The sequence below is a fragment of the Molothrus ater genome, chromosome 3 (assembly GCF_012460135.2).
Source record: "Molothrus ater isolate BHLD 08-10-18 breed brown headed cowbird chromosome 3, BPBGC_Mater_1.1, whole genome shotgun sequence".
NCBI lineage: Eukaryota > Metazoa > Chordata > Aves > Passeriformes > Icteridae > Molothrus > Molothrus ater.
In genome coordinates, this window is record NC_050480.2 from 15,747,501 (window position 1) to 15,765,509 (window position 18,009).

The window sequence follows — 18,009 nt, forward strand, 5'->3', positions numbered from 1 at the left end:
CACACACAACATTGGTGTGACCTGAAACTGAGCCCAACAAGTGCTTTCTGTCCCACTCCCCCAGAGCTGGTCACTTAATCTCTGACATATGGATATTCTGGCACAGCACTCTGAAACACCCATCAGGCTGCATCAGGCTTTGTGTGGGTAGTGATCATTCACGCATCCCTGGCATTCAGCTCTTTTGGAATCAAGGGAGGGGATTGTCCAGCTCTGCCCTGCACTGGTGTGGCCTCACCTTAAGCCCTGTGTGTGGTTTGGGGCACCACAATATAAAAAAGACATTAATCTATTTCAGTGTGTCCAAAGGAGGGCTGTGAGGGTGATGAAGGGCCTGGAGGGGAAGCCATATGAGGAATGGCTGAGGTCACTTGGTCTGTTCAGCCTGGAGAAGAGGAGACTGAGGGGAGACCCTACTGAGGTCTTCCACATCCCCACAAGGGGAAGTGGAAGGGCAAGCACTGATCTCTTCACTCTTGTGATCAGTGACTTGAGGAAAAGGCATGAAGCTGGGTTTGGAGTGGTTTAGGTTGGATATCAGGAAAAGGTTCTTGTTCCAGAGAGTGGTTGGGCACTGAGCAGGCTCCCCAGGGCAGTGGTCATAGCACCAAGCCTGACAGAGTTCAAGAAGTATTTGTACAATGCTCTCAAGCACAGGATATGACTCTTGGGATGACCTGTCCAGGGCCAGGAGTTGGACTTGATGATCCAGATGTGTCCCTTCTAACTCAACAGATTCTGTGATTCTATGGTTCTATGAAAAAATGGTGAGTGACACACAAAATTGGCAACCCAAAGCAGCTCAGCTCAGATTTGTTTGCTGCTGTAACCTCCTCAATATCTGTGGAGCACCAGCATTGTTTCTTCTACATTCAAGTGTAGGAGAACACCAAGGAATGAAGGCTCAATACTGAGACATTTGTCATTTCTGGTGCTGTTTGTAAATAAACTCCTCAGCCAAGAGCTATTGCATATTTTGAGAAGAAGGCAAGAAGGCAATGTTCTGTGTCTTCCTACACGTGCCAGTGCTGGACAGTTCAAAAAGGACAGAGAAAAAAAATTACCCTGTTAGGTCTAAGAAAAGTGATAAATCTATTCTCTTGAAACACAGTTCTGCTTTATCTGGCTTTACTTTCAGTGGAAGGGGAGACACACAGTGCTTTCCTATTGCCACCTGTTTCTGGCAATGCAGGCCCTACTTGTAAGCCATTCAAAGTTCCCATAATCTGCTCTCAGAATATGGAAAAGAATTGAAAGTAAATAGAGGTCACATGTTTACAGAGCCCTTCCCACGTCATTAGCATTTCTAATTGATAGAGGGTATTGTTTCTTACTCCTGTGTGTAGAAGATGCTTGCACTGCCTGTGGAATGTTGTGCAGGCACTCCCTAAGTGCCTTGGCTCCTTCAAGAGCCTTTTATTCAGAACTTTTTCCAAGTCTGGCAGGATAGGTGAACCTCTGTGGAAGCAAAATTGCAAGTGTCTTCTTTATTTTGTTATTTATGCATAACCTTCCCTCTGCCTTCAGCACTGAAAGGTTTTGCTGGTTTTCACTTTCTTAGGTTGTGGTTTCTTTCTTAATAGGTACTTAAGGAAACACCTGGAGTCACCTATCTCTGGTCTACTGTTTCCATATCTGGTTTATTTATTTTTTTAACTTCAAACACAGGATGTGCATGTGTGTGAAAAGGAGATCAGGCATCTACATTTAGATGTTTGGTAGGAAGTGAGTGTCTTCCAGGTTATTTTATAATCACTGGAGCTAAGGCCTCTAGAAAACTATTCAGGACATCAAAATCATCCCTGCTATATCATCCTCTGGAGAAGCATCTCTCTTTCCACTGCCAGTATTGGGAACCCACAGAGAGGAGACTGAATTGCCACAGCTGAAATAAGATGCTGCAGAAGGTGGCATAAATACCCCTGCAGTTTGAGCTACTATTCACCCACTGAAAGGCTTGAAAGGCTTCCATTTTTCCCATTAATGTAGTCACTCTGCTCACCTAAGCAAAAAATTTTGTAAAAGTGCATCTTTGCAGAAAATTGTGTATTAAGCACCAGTCTTTATTGCACCAAACAGCACTTTTAAATCCTCTTCCCAGGAAGCTGTTGACACATGTTGGGTTGGAGTCACTCTACCACCTTCTCCCAAGAAATGCGTCTATAATTGTATTTGTTTGGTTACACGTTGCTGTGGAGGTGTTGGCATGCTGATCCAGACCTGCAAGCCAACCAGCACAGCAGGTGGCTTCATGGCCCTATATGGCATTTCACCTGTGAAGGTAACCAGGATCTCCCTCTGAATCTCTTTGAGGTCCAAACTAAGCAGCCTAGAAGATGTCAAATGGAGCTGCTCCATGCCTGAGATGGGTGGCAGTCTCTGGCAGTGAAAGCTGTGACCTCCTGTTTGAAACCTGGCTCACATCACCCCAAATGTTGTGAAGGATGGTTCTTCTTGCCATGCCCTCTACAGAACAAGATGTTGTCTGCAGAGCAGTATGCTCTGAAAGGCCAGGTCTGGCTGCTCCCTTCCAGCACTGCAGGTAGAAGAAGATGGCTTTAACATAAAGGAAGACACAAAAATTATCTGGAGGCTGGCCAGAGGCAGGTGGGAACAGGCTGAGAAGGTGGAGGTCTGTTTGGTCTGGTGACACAGCTATGTAGATTCACTGTCTAAAATCCCTTGTGGGGAGAGAAAGACATGGAAGGAGTCATTGGCTGCAGTTAGTTTGGGGTGGAGGGAGTTTTCTTAAGGCCAGGCATAGGAAAGCTTGAAAGCACACATTTCAGCATAATTAGAGGCTTTTCTGACATGAAGATAAAACTTGATATGCAAAGTCTGTACATTTGGATTTCGTGTTGCGCTACACCCCCAGATTTGGCCTTTATCTTACCTTTACATCAGGATGTTAGGCAATTCACCACCACTTGCAATTTACTTTGACTCTGGTGACTGTTAATTCTTACTGTGTGGATTGAAGACTTCTTTTAGAAAAGTTTCCAGTTTGTTATTTTGTCATTAAGTTGAAAAAGTCTGTGCACCTTTAAAAAGGTGATAATAAACATGATGAAAGTGTAAAGAAAGCTAAGTGATACTAAGAAGTTAGGTTATGGTCTTCTCTTTATTCATCCACCTATTAGAGGATGAAAGAGCATATAATGAGACAGAAGAGTGGGACATTGAAAGCAGACAGGGATTTTCTTTGCATGTGGTATGTTGCCATTCCTGAGCAATATCCACATGCATAAACGTAACAGGATCCGGCAAAAGGTCAGGCATTAAATAGCCTCCAACACCAATTGCAATAGCAGTGATAAGAATATAAATTTCAAGATTATTGAATGGGCTTCTGAGGTCAGCTATGCTGTAGCTGTCTGTCACAGCATTCCATGTCCTGTCCTCCAAAACACGTTCCAGTTAACACACCCAAAGCCTGGGAGCTATTTGCTCTGCCCGTTTTATCAAATGTAATAGTCACCATGCTCCTGGGATGGTCTGTGACCATCAGTTTATTTGTACTGGATACAATAACAGTCTGCTGGGATTCTGGCATTCTGACACTACCTGAGTGACTGCTGAATGCTTTAAGTGTACTTCAGTTATTTCTTCCACAAGTGAACTCATATTCTGCTCTACTTACAGATACTTGTGTTGGCTCTTAGTGGAAAGTTTCAGACCTCTTCTGGTCCTGTACAAGTCCTGTCTAAACCAACACAATGGCAGGACTGTTAACCTGGCTGATATAATTCCCAGAGAGTCTGGAACAGTTTCTCTTATATGAGATATATAAATGCTTTATGAGACCTGGAAGTTGCTGACAGATGCTGCTACACTTTGGCCCTGCACAGGCAGCTCCTGCTTGCCTCACAACCAGCTTTGCTTAGAGTCAACTTGGCCCTCCCAGCTGTCTGCCCACATCTGTTTTCTTCCTAGGAATAAGCCTTGCACTTTTGCAGTCCTGGTGAGGTTTAGAGAGCCAGGGACCTCTGCACCATGCTTGGCTGTGCAGCATGGGCACCCCAAACACTGCCCATTGGTAGCTGAGACGCAGGACTGAGCGCTTGAAGGATGCCAAGGGATGGCCATCAGTTCTCTCCACTGGAACAGAGATAATTTCATGTATGATGGGATCAGGTAAGACAGGAGACATATAGGCCCTCTGACCTCAAATCCTTTCATCCTAGAAAGGAAAGGGAAAAGATTCAGCCTTTTCACAGCTTCCCTCAGAGGACACTCTCAGACATAAAACCCCTATGCTTGCAGTTGTTGAATTTCTGAGCTGTGCATTCTCGCCCTTTCCTCCTACCCCAAGCAGTGAAATGTTTGTTGGTACTGTCCAGGAATTCATCTGTTGGTATTTTAATATGCATGTGTATGATCACCCAGTTGCTACAATTACACTGTGGGAATCTTGTTTCTAAAAATACACCAATCTCTGCTGCTCTCCAACACAAGCATGAGATAATGGATCATGTTCCCCAGTTGCCAGTCACACACAGGAAGAAGGAAATCAATACAGCTGGCAATACAGAAAGACTACAAAAATTGTAATTAGAACTAATTTCCCTTTCACTTAAAAACATCATCTTCTAGCCTGCATTATCACAGCTTCAGCTTTACAGTGCATTAAAACAATAATGGGCTTCCCTTTGCTAGATAAAATCCTGTTATTCTGCTTGAGAGCATCTTTGGAGGAGCTCAAAGTGGTGAGGTTTATTATGAGAACCTTAAACCAGCTCCTACTCCAGCAGGTAGTCTGTTGCTATCAGTGTACTTCCACCAAAACTGGGAGAGATTTTGCATCACTCAGGTTGTGATTACTGTATTTTGTCTAGGGAAACACGTGTGCACACCAGCTTTTAGATTTGAGGTGCAGAAAACTCCCTGATCTTGTTCTATCTCCTCTTCTGCATTATTTAAATGGCAGTTGAAAGCACTGTGAGTCAGTGGAGGCTGCAAAAAAATTGACGGAATGCCATTCATTTTACTATTATAAAAAGCTGTATTTTGGAATGATTTTGCATTACAAATAGTGCCTCTGATTCCAGAGGAGCTACTTAGTGTATAGCCTTACTCAACCTTACCATTGTATATTTTGTCCAAATAATGTCTGCCTGGTGAGCAAAGGAGGGGGCATGGGAGCCTGAACTTCAATGTTGTAGCCAAAAGTCATGTGATGAGACATTGTATGGAAATCAGTGTATTCCAAATTACAGCACTGACTGCTGAGTTTGGCTGCTGCATCTCTGTTTTTCCCTCTCCCTGCCCATAGAATAAGAGCAATAATGTTAGAAATGGCAAGGGGCATTCATGAATTAATGCTAATTTTAGATTTTGTCAGTGCTTTGAAGTTTTTCAGTGAGCTACATAAAGTGTAGCTCACTGAACAACTGTGCTACATAAAGTACACCTTGGTCAGTGTCTGCTAGAAGACACATAAAGGTCTGAAGCCACAGAAGAATTCTTCTGGCAGTGGGGTTTCCAGCCATGGTTCTCCTGCAGGGAGAGGAGTGGCCATCCTTGAGAAAAGGCAATGGAAATAGAGGGGAATGCATGTGGAAGCTGTGTTCTGCATTCACACAGTAATCCAAAGCTGCTCCCAGTTTTGCCCCTCAGAGTCTGTTTGATAACCACTGTAGCTCATTGTATCTTTCTTCCAAAAATTGGGTGTAAAAGGAACCCCTCTATCCTTGCTATAGGCTTTTTACTTTTAAATTAAAATACTTTGTTTTCCCCTAGATGTTGTAGTCTGGTTGTAATCTGTTACTTTCCCAAGAGTGTTTTTTTCTACCTAGAGCCATATTCTGTCCTTAGTTCTGGTCTCTCTTAGATCTCTCTTAGACAGCATTATCTTTCCCACTGAACAGAAAACTTCTTAGAGAGCAGCCAGGAAAGAATCCTCTCTGCCTCTTGGAGCATGCAGTGCTGGAGCTGCTACTGGAGCTGGTCATACATTACAACACTGTCAGCACTGGCTTTTCGCCCATCAAAGGGGTTTTTGGAGCCAGGCGAAGGCAGAGCCACTGAGCACTGTCAGAAACCTCCAGCATCTCCATCCATGCTTGGCAAGAGGCTGCTCCACAAGAATGGAGCTTTACTTCTCTGCTCCATTGAAACAACACCTGCCCGTGGCTCTGCTGTTAGTATCAGATTGCTTAGTCCTGAAATCCTGCTTTTCTCTGCTGCTTAGATCTGCTGTTCAGCTTCAGTGGAGTTTTTCTGATTAACCAGGCTTTTGTTCCTGCCTTTCAGAGTCACAAGGAAGCCCTGCTCTGCCAACCAGGAGTCAGCACAGCTCTGGTTTGCTGTCATTTCTTACCCCTGAGAGAGCAGCCTTCTGCCTGCTGGGAGGAGAGCTGCTGAAAGACACCTCTTTCTTGGGGTCTTTCACAGAATGACCCCTCCTAGCATCACAGCTCTGGTCTAGCAAGGCACCAGTGGGGAAACTGAAGCCTCAAAACTTCAACAGGATAAGAAATGTGTAACTTCTGAAGCATGCTGGAGCCAATGTGATGTTTCAGAGCCAGCCTCTATTCTTAGAAAAATGGTGAAAGTCATAATTTAAAAATAAAATCAAGTGCAGTGCTAGCAAAGAGTCATATTGGTGGTATTCCTGTGAGTAAATCCCTCAACATGAATTGGCTTCACTTGAAGTTCAGCAACACTCCACCAAAATAAGGCCCAGCTGTGAGGTGTCTGTAGTACTGATCTGAACAGGACAGAAGTACACATGGCTCTTGCCACATCAGGTGTCCTCCTTGCCCCTTCTCTTCCCCCCAGAACATGCCTGTAGTTCACTTTAGTATTACTGGTCAAACCAGAGCTTTCCAAGGGTCTCTGAAGGAGTTAGCCCATGCAAGTGGTGAAATTTAATGTATATCCCTCTAGGCACCTCTGCAGGAGCTGTGCTTCTGCTGTCTGGTGGGGACTAGATGATGCTTTTGTACCATTCACAGCCATTTCTGGTTTGCATTGAGGTTACCAAATACCATACTTTATCTCAGAATCTCCTGATGTCAACATATTCCTTCTTAGGGTTGTGTGCAGTAAGCAAAGGGCCAGTCTCTGTCTGGCTTTGAGCAGGGATGGCCACAGATTAATACTTAGAGCTAGGATGAACTTCCTGTGCAGCATCTGAATCAGTCATTTTATTGGCAGAAAAACCACTGAACTGGCTGTATGCAAATCCTGTTCATCTGCTGCTTTAGTACTGTTTGAATTCTGAAGTTTCCTTCAGAAAAGCTTCCCTGTGTTTTACAGCCACAAAAGGCTGTAGGCATAACCCTTTACCCTCTTGGGTCACGCAGAATTTTTCCAATAACTTTAACTGAGAGAAGCTGAAACCTAAAAGTTTCCTCTTGCACTCAGTCAGGCCAATGTGAACATTACTTAAGGTGACGCCAAAAAGTGAAACACTGGATCTCATAATACAGTGCCTCTGGAGCTGATCTGGTGGTTTAACTCACCCTGTAACATTCACCCATGAATCCAGCCCCACCAGGGTGAGATGAAACACGTGGGAGTTACACTGCTGTTTCACCCTGTGCAGAAGTGAGCAGTGAGCTGTGCCTCTGGCTCTGAGTTGTCCCTGTTAACTCCTGAGGCTTACACTGCCCAGTGATGTCACCAGGAGTCTTGCAAGAGTCAGCAAGCTTTTTTTCCCTCTAATGAAGTTATTTGATTATTCTGCATGTTGCATTTAAACTGTAAAGGAGTTTTGCACAAGCTGCTACCAAAGATGCACATCTCATTCTAAAGTTCCACACTACAGTCTAACGAGGAGAAGAGTCTGAAAAACAGGAGATAAAAAAGCCAGAAGTTAAAGAAGTCAAGAGGGTATGTAATGAGCATTGATAGTTCAGATAAAAGACAGAACAAACTAGTGAAGATTTCATGTTTTATTGTTATTAAAAGTTCATTATGAAATCAGCACAACACATAAAAATAGATCTGTGGTGAATGATACATATTACTGTTATTGCCCGGTCATTTTGTGCACACTCTCACTTTTTAAAATCAGAAGGTAATGAATACAAGACATTTCACCAGTGAACTGTGAAACCCGTGTTCCTGCAGCAGAGAGAGGCTGTGCTTCCTGTTGACTCTATCCAATGTATAATGCAGTCAGAAATAGTCCTCTATTCACACTTAAAAATAAACTCAGTTTTAGAGTGTGCCCTAGCTGAAAATAACTGGAGAGTGAGAGCTAGAAATAACTCTTTTCTTAGGGACCTATTTCCATGAAAGTCAAAGGGATTTTTGACATGGATTTTAAAAGCAGAAGGACATAGCTATTTGTTGACAGACAGATTGAGAGGCCTAGCAACAGGAGCTAGGGAGGACCTGTGGCAAATAGGAGTTTATTATTTTGATCTTGCACATGCTGCTGAATCTCCTTGTTGTAACAATTGTCTATGTTCATTGCAGCAGTGATTGCTGGGAGGAGCTGAGAGGGTGTATCAAAGCCAGATAGGGCGTCTGCAGCTCATTTTTTTTCTCCCTGTTTGGGTTGGCCATGGTTCTAACCCTGCACACTATTCATTGCAAAGTGACTTTCACCTGGGTGCTTTCTGATCCATGTGAGAAAATCAGAACAATACCATGATTACAAAACCCCTCAGCAGGTCACTTACTGTTCCTACACTGGTGTAAGCTTTTCTTCCTTGCTTCTGTGCTTTTCACAGCAGACATTTGAGGCTGCCTTCAGCCCCTGACTCTTGTTCCTTACATTGTCACGTCAACTCCAGGGCTGCTGGGAGGTTGCTAACTGGCTCAGCAAAATTGTTGTTCTGCAGTTTTCTGCATGGAAAGGTCTCTGTGCAGCTTCAGTGCAGAAAGCAGTGCTGGAGTTCTCTATGGGGAGCATTTCCTGTGGATAGGAGGCCAAATAAGCCCCACATCAGATATCCTGCTTGCATGTCTGTGGGGAAAAGAATACCTTAGTGGTGTGGCTACTCCTACATTCTCCTGTTATTTATTTGGGAGCTTCTTTTACATCAGGTGAGTAGGAACATGAACCAATCCATGCTGTCCAAGCTTGTAAGCTATGCTGGGTTTTTTGCCACAAGTCCTGGTAGGGAGCTACAGAAGGTGGCAGCTAAAAATGTGGGAAAAGCCCATCCCTAGGAAGCTGCCCTGCATCTCCACAGCCTGTGCCCTTGTCTGGCCCTGAAGTGCCCTCTAACATTCTCTGAACTCCTGCTCCCTTAGGACTACAGCACATCTACACATGCTACCCCAGCCTCACTACCAAGCTGATGTGGCCACTCTGGCCTTGTTTCCTCCACAGTGAACAGTTTCAAAGCTGAAGATAAAAATCTCAGTGCTGTTCCCTGTGTGGAAAATCTCCGGGCTTCAGTCTCAGCCTCACAGCAGGAGAGTGACAAGGGTGGAAAGCTGTCACAGCAGAGTGGTGATTAAGGCTCTCCCTTTGGTTTTCAGGCTGTTTACTCAAAACAGCCCTTGAGAAAGATGCTAGGCCTCAAGCACATGTCACATTCAACCGGTTTAGCAATATTACGCCTGTTTCTGCTCAAACTAGCCAGGGAGGGGAGGGACAGTATAATATGTTAGTGCAGGTTCTCATAGACAATATATTAATATTTAGTACAAAATGTTCTTTCAAGGTGGGGCAAACATTTCTAATTGTGACACAAAAAGAAGGTATTTTGTAACAGTTTTAACAAGTTGCCTGTGAAAAAGCGTTTGTGTGAAATATGTTCAGACAGACTACCTCACATGACACTGAAATATTTCAAGGCTCTTTCTGAGCAGGCAATAACCTAGTTTTGTTTTTTGTAAATCAAATCAGCTTTATCACAGCCAATCCCAAACATAATTAAATAATTTGGTTGTGATTTTTTTGGTTAGTTGTATTTTTTTTTCCTCTTTGGAAAAATAAAGCTATGCTGAGTGTTTCCACTCCACATGGGTTTTACCCATTCAAGACTTCTTTCATTGCAGAATCAACTTCCTCATTCAGAGGAAACCACAGAAATATTCAGCCAATAAATTTTAGCAAAAGATTTCAAAGGCTGGTTCATTCACTACTGAAGTCCTGAAGAATTGCAATTTCCAAGAGGCTCACAGACTACTTCTCCCTACTGAAAAGCATTTTATAAACCTGGCCTAATTTGGAAACAGTAGTTATTTCATGTCTATTAGGGCTTACATCCAAAACCAAGATGTGAATAATCCCTAAATTGTGCAGAGTGAAAAATTCAGGCATAAATTTTGCAGTGCAGTCTCCCATTTGAAACGTTTGGATTTGACCCAAAGTCCAACTAAGTAGAAACAATTAAGGCCTCAGTTTTCTCTGACTTACACAGCATGTGCAAGTGTTCTGCAGTTGCATTTTAACATGATCAGCCAGTGTAAGTCAAGCACGAGTGGAACAGCCCTTGGTTACACAGATATCATCCTTTTTTCGCCTGCCATTGCCTGGTAGTGCCAAGAGCAAAAAAAAAAAAAAAAAAAAAAAAAGAGGCTTCCAATCAGGTGATAGACAGATAGATGTGTAAGTTTTCTTTAACTGTGACTTTCTGCCCTTTCTTGAGCTCTCAGCGAAGCCGTAACCCATCAGAAGAGGATTCACAGTCATTCTTGCCTCGAAGCCTGGCTCAGAAACCACAACAGGGCAGGATCAGGTGGTGGAGTTATGCAAAGGCAAAACCAGAATCAGGGTCAAAAGAGCATTTTCCCCAGAGAGCAAACTCCTGGAGCAGAAACACTGCTGGGAGTGCCCAGCAGAGCAGGTGGGAACAGGAGCAAGGCAGGAACACCAGGCCCTGGCTCCTACCAGAGATGCCCCTGACACTGCACTGAGCTCACCTTGGCATCCCTGGTGTAGGCACTGTGCTGCACCAGGCCCCTGTGGGAGAGCGAATCCATGGGGGCAGTGAAAATCCAAGGCAGCCAAAATGCTTTTTCCAGGATACAGTAAAAGCATGGTGGGGGAATCTCTACTGGTGGGCTGTCAGGGAGATTCCCTTTGGGTTTGTGCTACTGTAGGGTCATGGTGCCACTCACACTTCCCAGTGTGAGTGGGGCCCAAGCACCAGCCCTGCATCAGCAAACCTGGCTTTGGATGGCCAGCTGGAGAAAGCACTAGGCACAAAGGGTACTAAATTTCTCTCCAAACAGAATTCATCTCCTGCCTGCATCAGCTTTGGAACCGTAGGGAATTTCCAAGCTGGAGAAAAATCCAAAATACCTCATGTAGAAGCACCTTTCCCTTGGATTTTTATTATAATAATTTTTAAGAATATATTTTGTATCGAAACACTGTCAGCATTCTTTATACAATGGAAAATTACACAGTCATTATGTATCATGTAAAAGAGTAAAAACAGAGCAAGATAGGAACATTTCAGTTCATTCTGGAGTACAAATAGAATCTGATGTACAGCTTAAAAGCTACACACCAGAGTGTGTGTTCACTGGAACACAAAATGTTCATCTGGAAAACAGCAGGTTCTTTTATCTTGGAAGTAGGAAGAAAAGCCAGGGAACGTCAAATGTTAAGGCTAAAAATTAAAATTTTAACATGTATTTTACAGGTGGTAGACTGATTCTTAATTCATCTGCAGTAGCAGCAACAATCCCCCTGCTTTACAAACAGATTTGCACTTGCAAGAAATAAGAATCAGGCTTCTATGCTTGGAGGACTCTGATTGACCTCAACAGGCTTTGGACAAGAGCCACAGCTGGAATTTCAGCTTGCAAGTCTAAGGCTTCTTAACTGCAGGCCAAATTAGCACAAAATGAGGCTTTGCATTGGCATTCTACCCTTAACTTTGAATATTCCAGTTCTGGTTGCTTTAAACCACACTTTTATTGCAGGTTTAACATAGTTCTGTTTGTGAGATACTTTTTTTTTTCTTAAATACTGTGCTACAGAGAATGTTTTTATAGTCTGTTTTTTAGTCCCTATATTATGTGTTTTCAAAATTGCCTAAATGTATGTTTATATCATGATTACAACTACTCAGAAAGACCCACTGAAGTCCACTGTGAGCAGCCAAGGAAAAAAGTGTATTTAGTTCTAAAGAAGTCAAGAAAAGTGGCTGTGTTCATTTATAGTGTAGCACAATGACTGTGTTTATACAGCTATACCTACTATTTAAAAAGCTACTTGAAAAGTTACTATTCATGTGCCGTAGCTGATTTTCAAGCATTAATAACTTGGCTGTCTAGACAAGTTTTAATTGTCATATCAAAGGCCAAATATGTTCTCAAACAAGTGTTTGAGAACATATCTCCCTTGGAAAGAGGCTGGTTCTCTTTCTGAATGAAGAGATTGCCAAATTTAACTTTTTCTCAGGTTATGAAAGCACAGTAAAACCCACAAATTTGCCGTTTAAGTTTTTAAAATGGATCGACTTCAACTCAAACCTATCCTGCGCAGCAAAGTTAGTAAGCCCTGAAAAACAGATCCTAGTGAATATGCAGAGTTCCCCCCCACCAACTACCATGCCCACATTTTCCCAGGGCCTAGAGGGCTCCATTAAAATGTAACTAAATGTGCGATAGGAAACATGGTTTTTCAAGAATGATATGTAAAGTTTACCCGAAGAACCTAAGACATTTTGTACATTCAAAATGTTTACACTTCGCTGTTCTTAATCTTAAGATTGTTCATTTTTACTAATAATACATACAATGAGTATAAATAAATAAACTACAGATAAGTTTTAAAAATTGTATTAACAATACATTGTGCAAAAACTCATAACAATCTACATTCTATGCAAATACCCTGACTAAAATACACAGGCTGTGTCCACACACCCTCAGTCAGTTTTTGCACAGTCCATGGGCCAAACCAGTGGCTGAGGGCAATCAGCAAAATTCCATTATGAGCTATGGAAGTAATGCTGATTTACACCAGCAGAAGAGCAGGCCCCAAGGTTTGTGCAAAAATGCCATAGAAATCAGTGGGAATTGTGCTTGACTTAGGACTAGACAGTTTGATTGTACCCCATTAAAGTGAGTGGGAGTTTTGCCATTGATTTCCATGGAACCAGGCTCAGGCCCTGGGTAAGGACATCAGCACATGGCCCTGTGTTGTGCTACACTACTCCACTTCAGTGCAGAAACAATATTTGCAAAAGAAAAACTTGGTTTTGTCGTCACTACTGTTCAGTAACCGGTTTTAGCGCTGCATTTCAGAGATTGCCTTTTCTGTGAGATTTGAAACAAGACTGCAAGTCTTTCTGAATCCATTCCAATTTGATTATCCAGCACAGGTGGGCTATTTTGATCCAAGAAAAACAGCTCAATGTCTATAAACCAACAGTGCTCTTCGTTAGGATAAAACACAGCCCGGTTCATCGGCACAGGAGTGAAGAACTGCATGCGGAAAAGGAAGAGGGCAGCCTTCCTACCATAGCTGTGTCCAGAGCCGGCTGTCACTGCTCCCAACGGACGATGGCACCTGAGCTGGTTTGGAATCTGCAGTCCTAACAAGCTCAGCCCAGTTTTGTAAGCTGAAGATCTCCATTTATCTTTATTGTATCAATTGCTGACAGTGTTTCAATACGGTGGTAAAAATCAAAGAGCTGATGTCCATCCACAAATATTCTAAAACGGGGATGCTCACAAAGTATCTCAACCTGCAAAAGATAAAATGTTGAAGCACGTTGTTCACAGTGTAACTGAGAAGTTGTTTCACAGCACACAAAGAGCCTTTGTGCAGCTGTACACTGACATTGTGCTACTTATGTGCCACGCAAGAGACAAAGGTGAGACCAGTTTGCCCCCTTGACACCAGTTACACTATGATGGATCTGCTCTTACTGCACAAGGAAATTAATCCAATCTCAAATCTCATGTCCTAGCAGTAAGCATGCTGCAACCCAGTCCACTGGCTACTGGGATGTTTTGTGCCTTGGAATTATGCCAGAAACAGACTCAAACTGCTAATCACAGTAGGAGGAAATTTAACCTCCAACCCAAACCTTGCATTCCTTGTGTGATGGTTTCAGTTTGAACTGGGCAGAAAAGACTACAGAGTTGTTGGTTTTGGTGGTGGTTTGTTGGTTTTTTTTTTCCTGCATAAGGAGGCAGCTCCCTCTGCAATGCTTTCCACACTACTTTTAATTTACTGGAAGGGAGTAAACAAGGAAAGGGGATATAACTTTGTTCTCCCCTCCCACACATACACAGCTGCTGCAGAACTAAAACCCTTTCACTCCTGTGGCTGCAGACAGTCGCTGTCAGACTAGACTCCATCCTGGGGCTGCAGTGAAGGAAATGCAGTGCAGGATTGCTGGGAATTCAGCTAGACAGTTCTCAGGAGGCACAAACAGCATCAGGGAGAGACACAGCTCATCCCTCTTCCTGAGAGACCTGCAGAAATGCTCTGGAAAAGCAACAAACCTGGAGCTGAACGAGCTTGGACACGTTGGGAGATTCCTGATATTTGGGGTGGCTTGAGAGGGTGCCCTGTTGTTCAGCTTTGCTTGGAACTGCCCCAGCAGGAAGCTGGGACATGGGGGCACAAAATGTGCACTTTTACAGGCTCTTGGAGACCTCCAGGTCTGAACACACTAAGGAGAAAATCTTCAGGGAAGCCACATGTAAATCCTGGGTCATTTCCAGAAGCTGGAAGTCCAGAGTGAAGTGCTGCTACCAAACACTTGACTCTGCTGCTATTACAGTGTATAAAAATGGGAACAGGGCCCATGACAGACTGACTGTGCCAAAGCCCAAGTGACTTAGAGCACGTTGCACCAGGAGAAGTGGCAGCAGGCAGTCCAGGAGAGCTGGAAGCCCTGGATCCCTGGTAGTGCACCAGGTACCAAGAAGAGGCTGTGCTGCCATGGAGCTCCTGTGTCACTGCAGCAGCGCATGCCTGAGGCCTTGTTATGTAAAAGATATGGTTAACACTGCTCACAGTCCGCTTTTCACATCACCTGCGGCCACGCCACAGTGCTAATTGGACTGGATCACAAGTAATTGGCAAGAACACTTAATAGTCTTAATTTATTCACTGAGATGGAGACCATCAAAGGTACAAAGTCACTTGAGAGCCTCAATTCTGTTTAGGCATTTGGAAAAAAAGGCAAAATAACTCCCCTTGTACAGTCTTCCATCCTAGATGTGCAATTTTGCTTTCCTGTAACATCATCTCTCATTAGTGGGACATGCACAAAACTTGCTCTGGGTAATTTGTCTGGCTCGTCTGAGGGCCCAGTCACCACCCAGTGCAGAAGGCAGTGGAACCCTTTCAGATGGAGCAGGACCCAGCCTCCAAGCCTTTTCAAGTACATTTCCCACACCACCAAAGGGTGTTCCCAGTTCTGATGGGAGGGTGAGTTTGTAGAAACAAGTAGAGCGCAACCAATTTGCAGCAAAACCAGTCGTATAAACACCCTCTTAACACCAAGCATCTGGGGAGATGGTGAGCCTTTGGGGTTGGGGGAGATTATCTTGGGGGCAAGAAGGATTAAGTGAGTTTGGCAGCTGGTCATAGCACTGGCATTTAGCAGAGGGGCCAGTGAGGTTTTGTAAGAGGGACGGGGAGGAGGAGGGGTTTTCTGGGTCAGCTGCATGGAAAAGGTATGCAGCCTTTTTTCCTCAATGTAGTGAGAGGGAAGCAGCCCTCTGCAACCGCATACTTTGTTAGTCCTGATTTGCAAAGACATCTTCACATAACCATAAACACTACAGATGGGATTCTGCTTCTAGGTCAACCCAGTCCATCCACAGCACCACAGCACTTCCATGTACACTGTTGTCAAGTGACTACAGATTTAAATTTGACGGAAGGTTTAATCCCAGGGTTCAGAAAAGAATACCACTATTGCTTAGCTGTTTAATCTGCTAACATGAAGAGCTACGGTCAACCTTAACGTAACATCCCTGCGGACAAAGGATGAATGTGATCCTTATTAGCTGCACTAAATTGCAAACAGTATGTCCATTAAAAAAACCATCAATATATACAGCAGCCCCACTGAATATTAACATTCTCCAGTAATAACTTGTAATGCACTAATAACATAGAGGTACCTCTTAATTTATGGTTATAAAACTAAGCTCAGGAAGTTGCGCTTCATCACACAGTATTACAACCTCCGACTTGTCATAGCGCCCAGGTGAGGTGTTCACAGCCCCATCCGAACTGCCTGCAGCTGCACGTAGCAGCGGGATCTCCATGCAACTCGATGGATACAAACAAACCAGCAACTGGTGTCTCAACTCAAGCAGTGTGGGCTGCACTGTGATTTCATGAAAGGCATGTCAGGTTCTGCTGCAACTCATATCAAATGACACTTTATCAGACATGGTGTAAGCCACTGCCATCCTGGTACTCACCCTAAAAGGCTGGTCCGGTATAAATGGAAAGTAAGGAATAGATGACTGCTCTTCCCCCCATTCTCCGGCTACACAAGAGTTTCTGACAAACTGTCTCTCTGTAAACACAGCTTTCAGTTCTATGGCTACATCTGCAGGAGGATCTTCTGACTCCCCACAAGTCAGACTGATGCCAAAGCTGCAACACAAACAGAACAGCTCTCATTCAGCCAGAAAAAAGCAAATAAGCCCCAAATGCCGTCAGTCTTATTTCTCAGCTTATTAAAGCCATATACTGGCACAGGCCAGAAGATAGCTCAGCTCGTTCAGAGCTCTCTGACAGCTCAACAGGGACAACAACATGGTTATGGAATACATATGTGTGTGTGCGCATGGCGTTGGGCATATATCTGTACATATACACAGATATATATGCTTGATATGCTCCTTGACTCCCAAGTGAAAACGGAATCCCTTGAAGAAATGCCCCCTCTATGGGTCAAAGGAGAAATCAGCATGCTATATTTAAAATTATAAAAATAATCCTTTCCATAAAGGAGGGATCCGTGCGGATGTGTGTGTGTGTACGTGCGGGTGGCCGTCCCCCTTCGCCCCCTCCCCGGGCCCGGCGCCCGCGGCACGGGCAGCCCTGTCCAGGTGTTACCTCTCGGGGTTGAGGTCCACTATGCCCATGACTAAGATCTTCTTTCCCGGCCTCATTCCTCCTTTGATGTGCCCACAGAAGGGGACGATCTGGAAAGGACAGGGGGAAGGTGGCGAGGGTCAGCTCGACATCAGCAGCGGCCGCCCTTGTGCAGCCCGAGATGAGCGGGGGCGGGGGACAGTAGAGGGGTTAACAAAATAAAATACACCACCACCCCCACCAGAAAAAAAAAAAATAAACAAAGGTGATTTACCAGGCGAGGGAAGTACACATCAGCTTGCACCGGAGATCCCAGGGAGTTGTTTAAATGCCCGTCCTCTATTTTCTGCAGGTAAAAGGGAGAGCGCTGAGGCAGGGCCAGGCGGAGCCCCCCAGCCCGCCCCGCTCCGCAGGTGCCCTGCTCGGACCCCAGGCCCGTCCCGGTGCCGTCCCGGTGCCCACAGCCGCACTCACCAGCGCGTCCCGCTCGGCCACGGTCCCCGCCATCTTGTGGAAGCGGTGGCGGCGGCGCTGGGGACAGGGCGGGGGAGAGGGAGGGAGGGATGGAGGGAGGGAGGGGGGTCTGTGGCAGCCAGGCGGCGGAGGGGTAGCGGCGGAGCCGGAGCGGAGCCGGTGCAGAAGTAGGAAGGCGAGGAGGAGGAGGCGGAGGAGGAAGAGCAGGAGGGGAGGTGGCCGGCTGGCACTGCCTCGCCCGGCGGGGAGCCCAGCCCTTGGCCCGAGGGGGAGCCGGGCAGGGCGGGGCGGGGGCTGCTGCCGCTTGCTCCGCTCCGCAGCCCCGCGGCGGGGCCGTCCCTCGGCGAGCGGGGAGAGCGCGGCTCCGCTGAGCTGGAGGGACGGCGGTGGGCCCGGGCCCCTCACCTGGCGCCTGCAGGTGATGGGTGCCTGGGGAGAGGCCGCAGCAGCCCCGCGCCCATCATGTCAGGGATCACCTTTATGTCCGAGCTTGGACACCTCGGCGAAGGGAATGTGCCGAGCCGGGCGTCCTGGGTGACTCCCTCCCTCCAGAGGTGGGGTCACTGCTCGGCCCCTCCGAAATGAACCTCCAC

The 18,009-nt window shown here is 45.2% G+C and overlaps 1 protein-coding gene across 1 annotated transcript; it reads right to left on the reverse strand.

Annotated features, from left to right (window-relative positions):
- Nucleotides 1–7,883: 7,883 nt before the first annotated feature.
- On the reverse strand, nucleotides 7,884–17,724 carry LGALSL (galectin like). Its single transcript, XM_036380045.2, has 5 exons — nucleotides 17,417–17,724; nucleotides 17,217–17,288; nucleotides 16,964–17,052; nucleotides 16,321–16,498; nucleotides 7,884–13,613 (listed from the first exon to the last, which is right to left on the reverse strand). Exons 1-5 carry the CDS (start codon nucleotides 17,447–17,449, stop codon nucleotides 13,470–13,472), a joined length of 516 nt encoding a protein of 171 aa, XP_036235938.1. The 5' UTR covers nucleotides 17,450–17,724; the 3' UTR covers nucleotides 7,884–13,469.
- Nucleotides 17,725–18,009: the final 285 nt, after the last annotated feature.

What these genes read in the sequence shown, in the direction of transcription:
- LGALSL (XM_036380045.2), bottom strand. Translation starts at nt 17,449, where the DNA reads ATGGCGGGGACCGTGGCCGAGCGGGACGCGCTG. An exon ending in ATGTGTACTTCCCTCGCCTG is followed by an intron (nt 17,053 to 17,216) that starts GTAAATCACCTT and finishes TGTCCTTTCCAG; the next exon opens with ATCGTCCCCTTCTGTGGGCA. An exon ending in TACCGGACCAGCCTTTTAGG is followed by an intron (nt 13,614 to 16,320) that starts GTGAGTACCAGG and finishes TATCTTTTGCAG; the next exon opens with GTTGAGATACTTTGTGAGCA.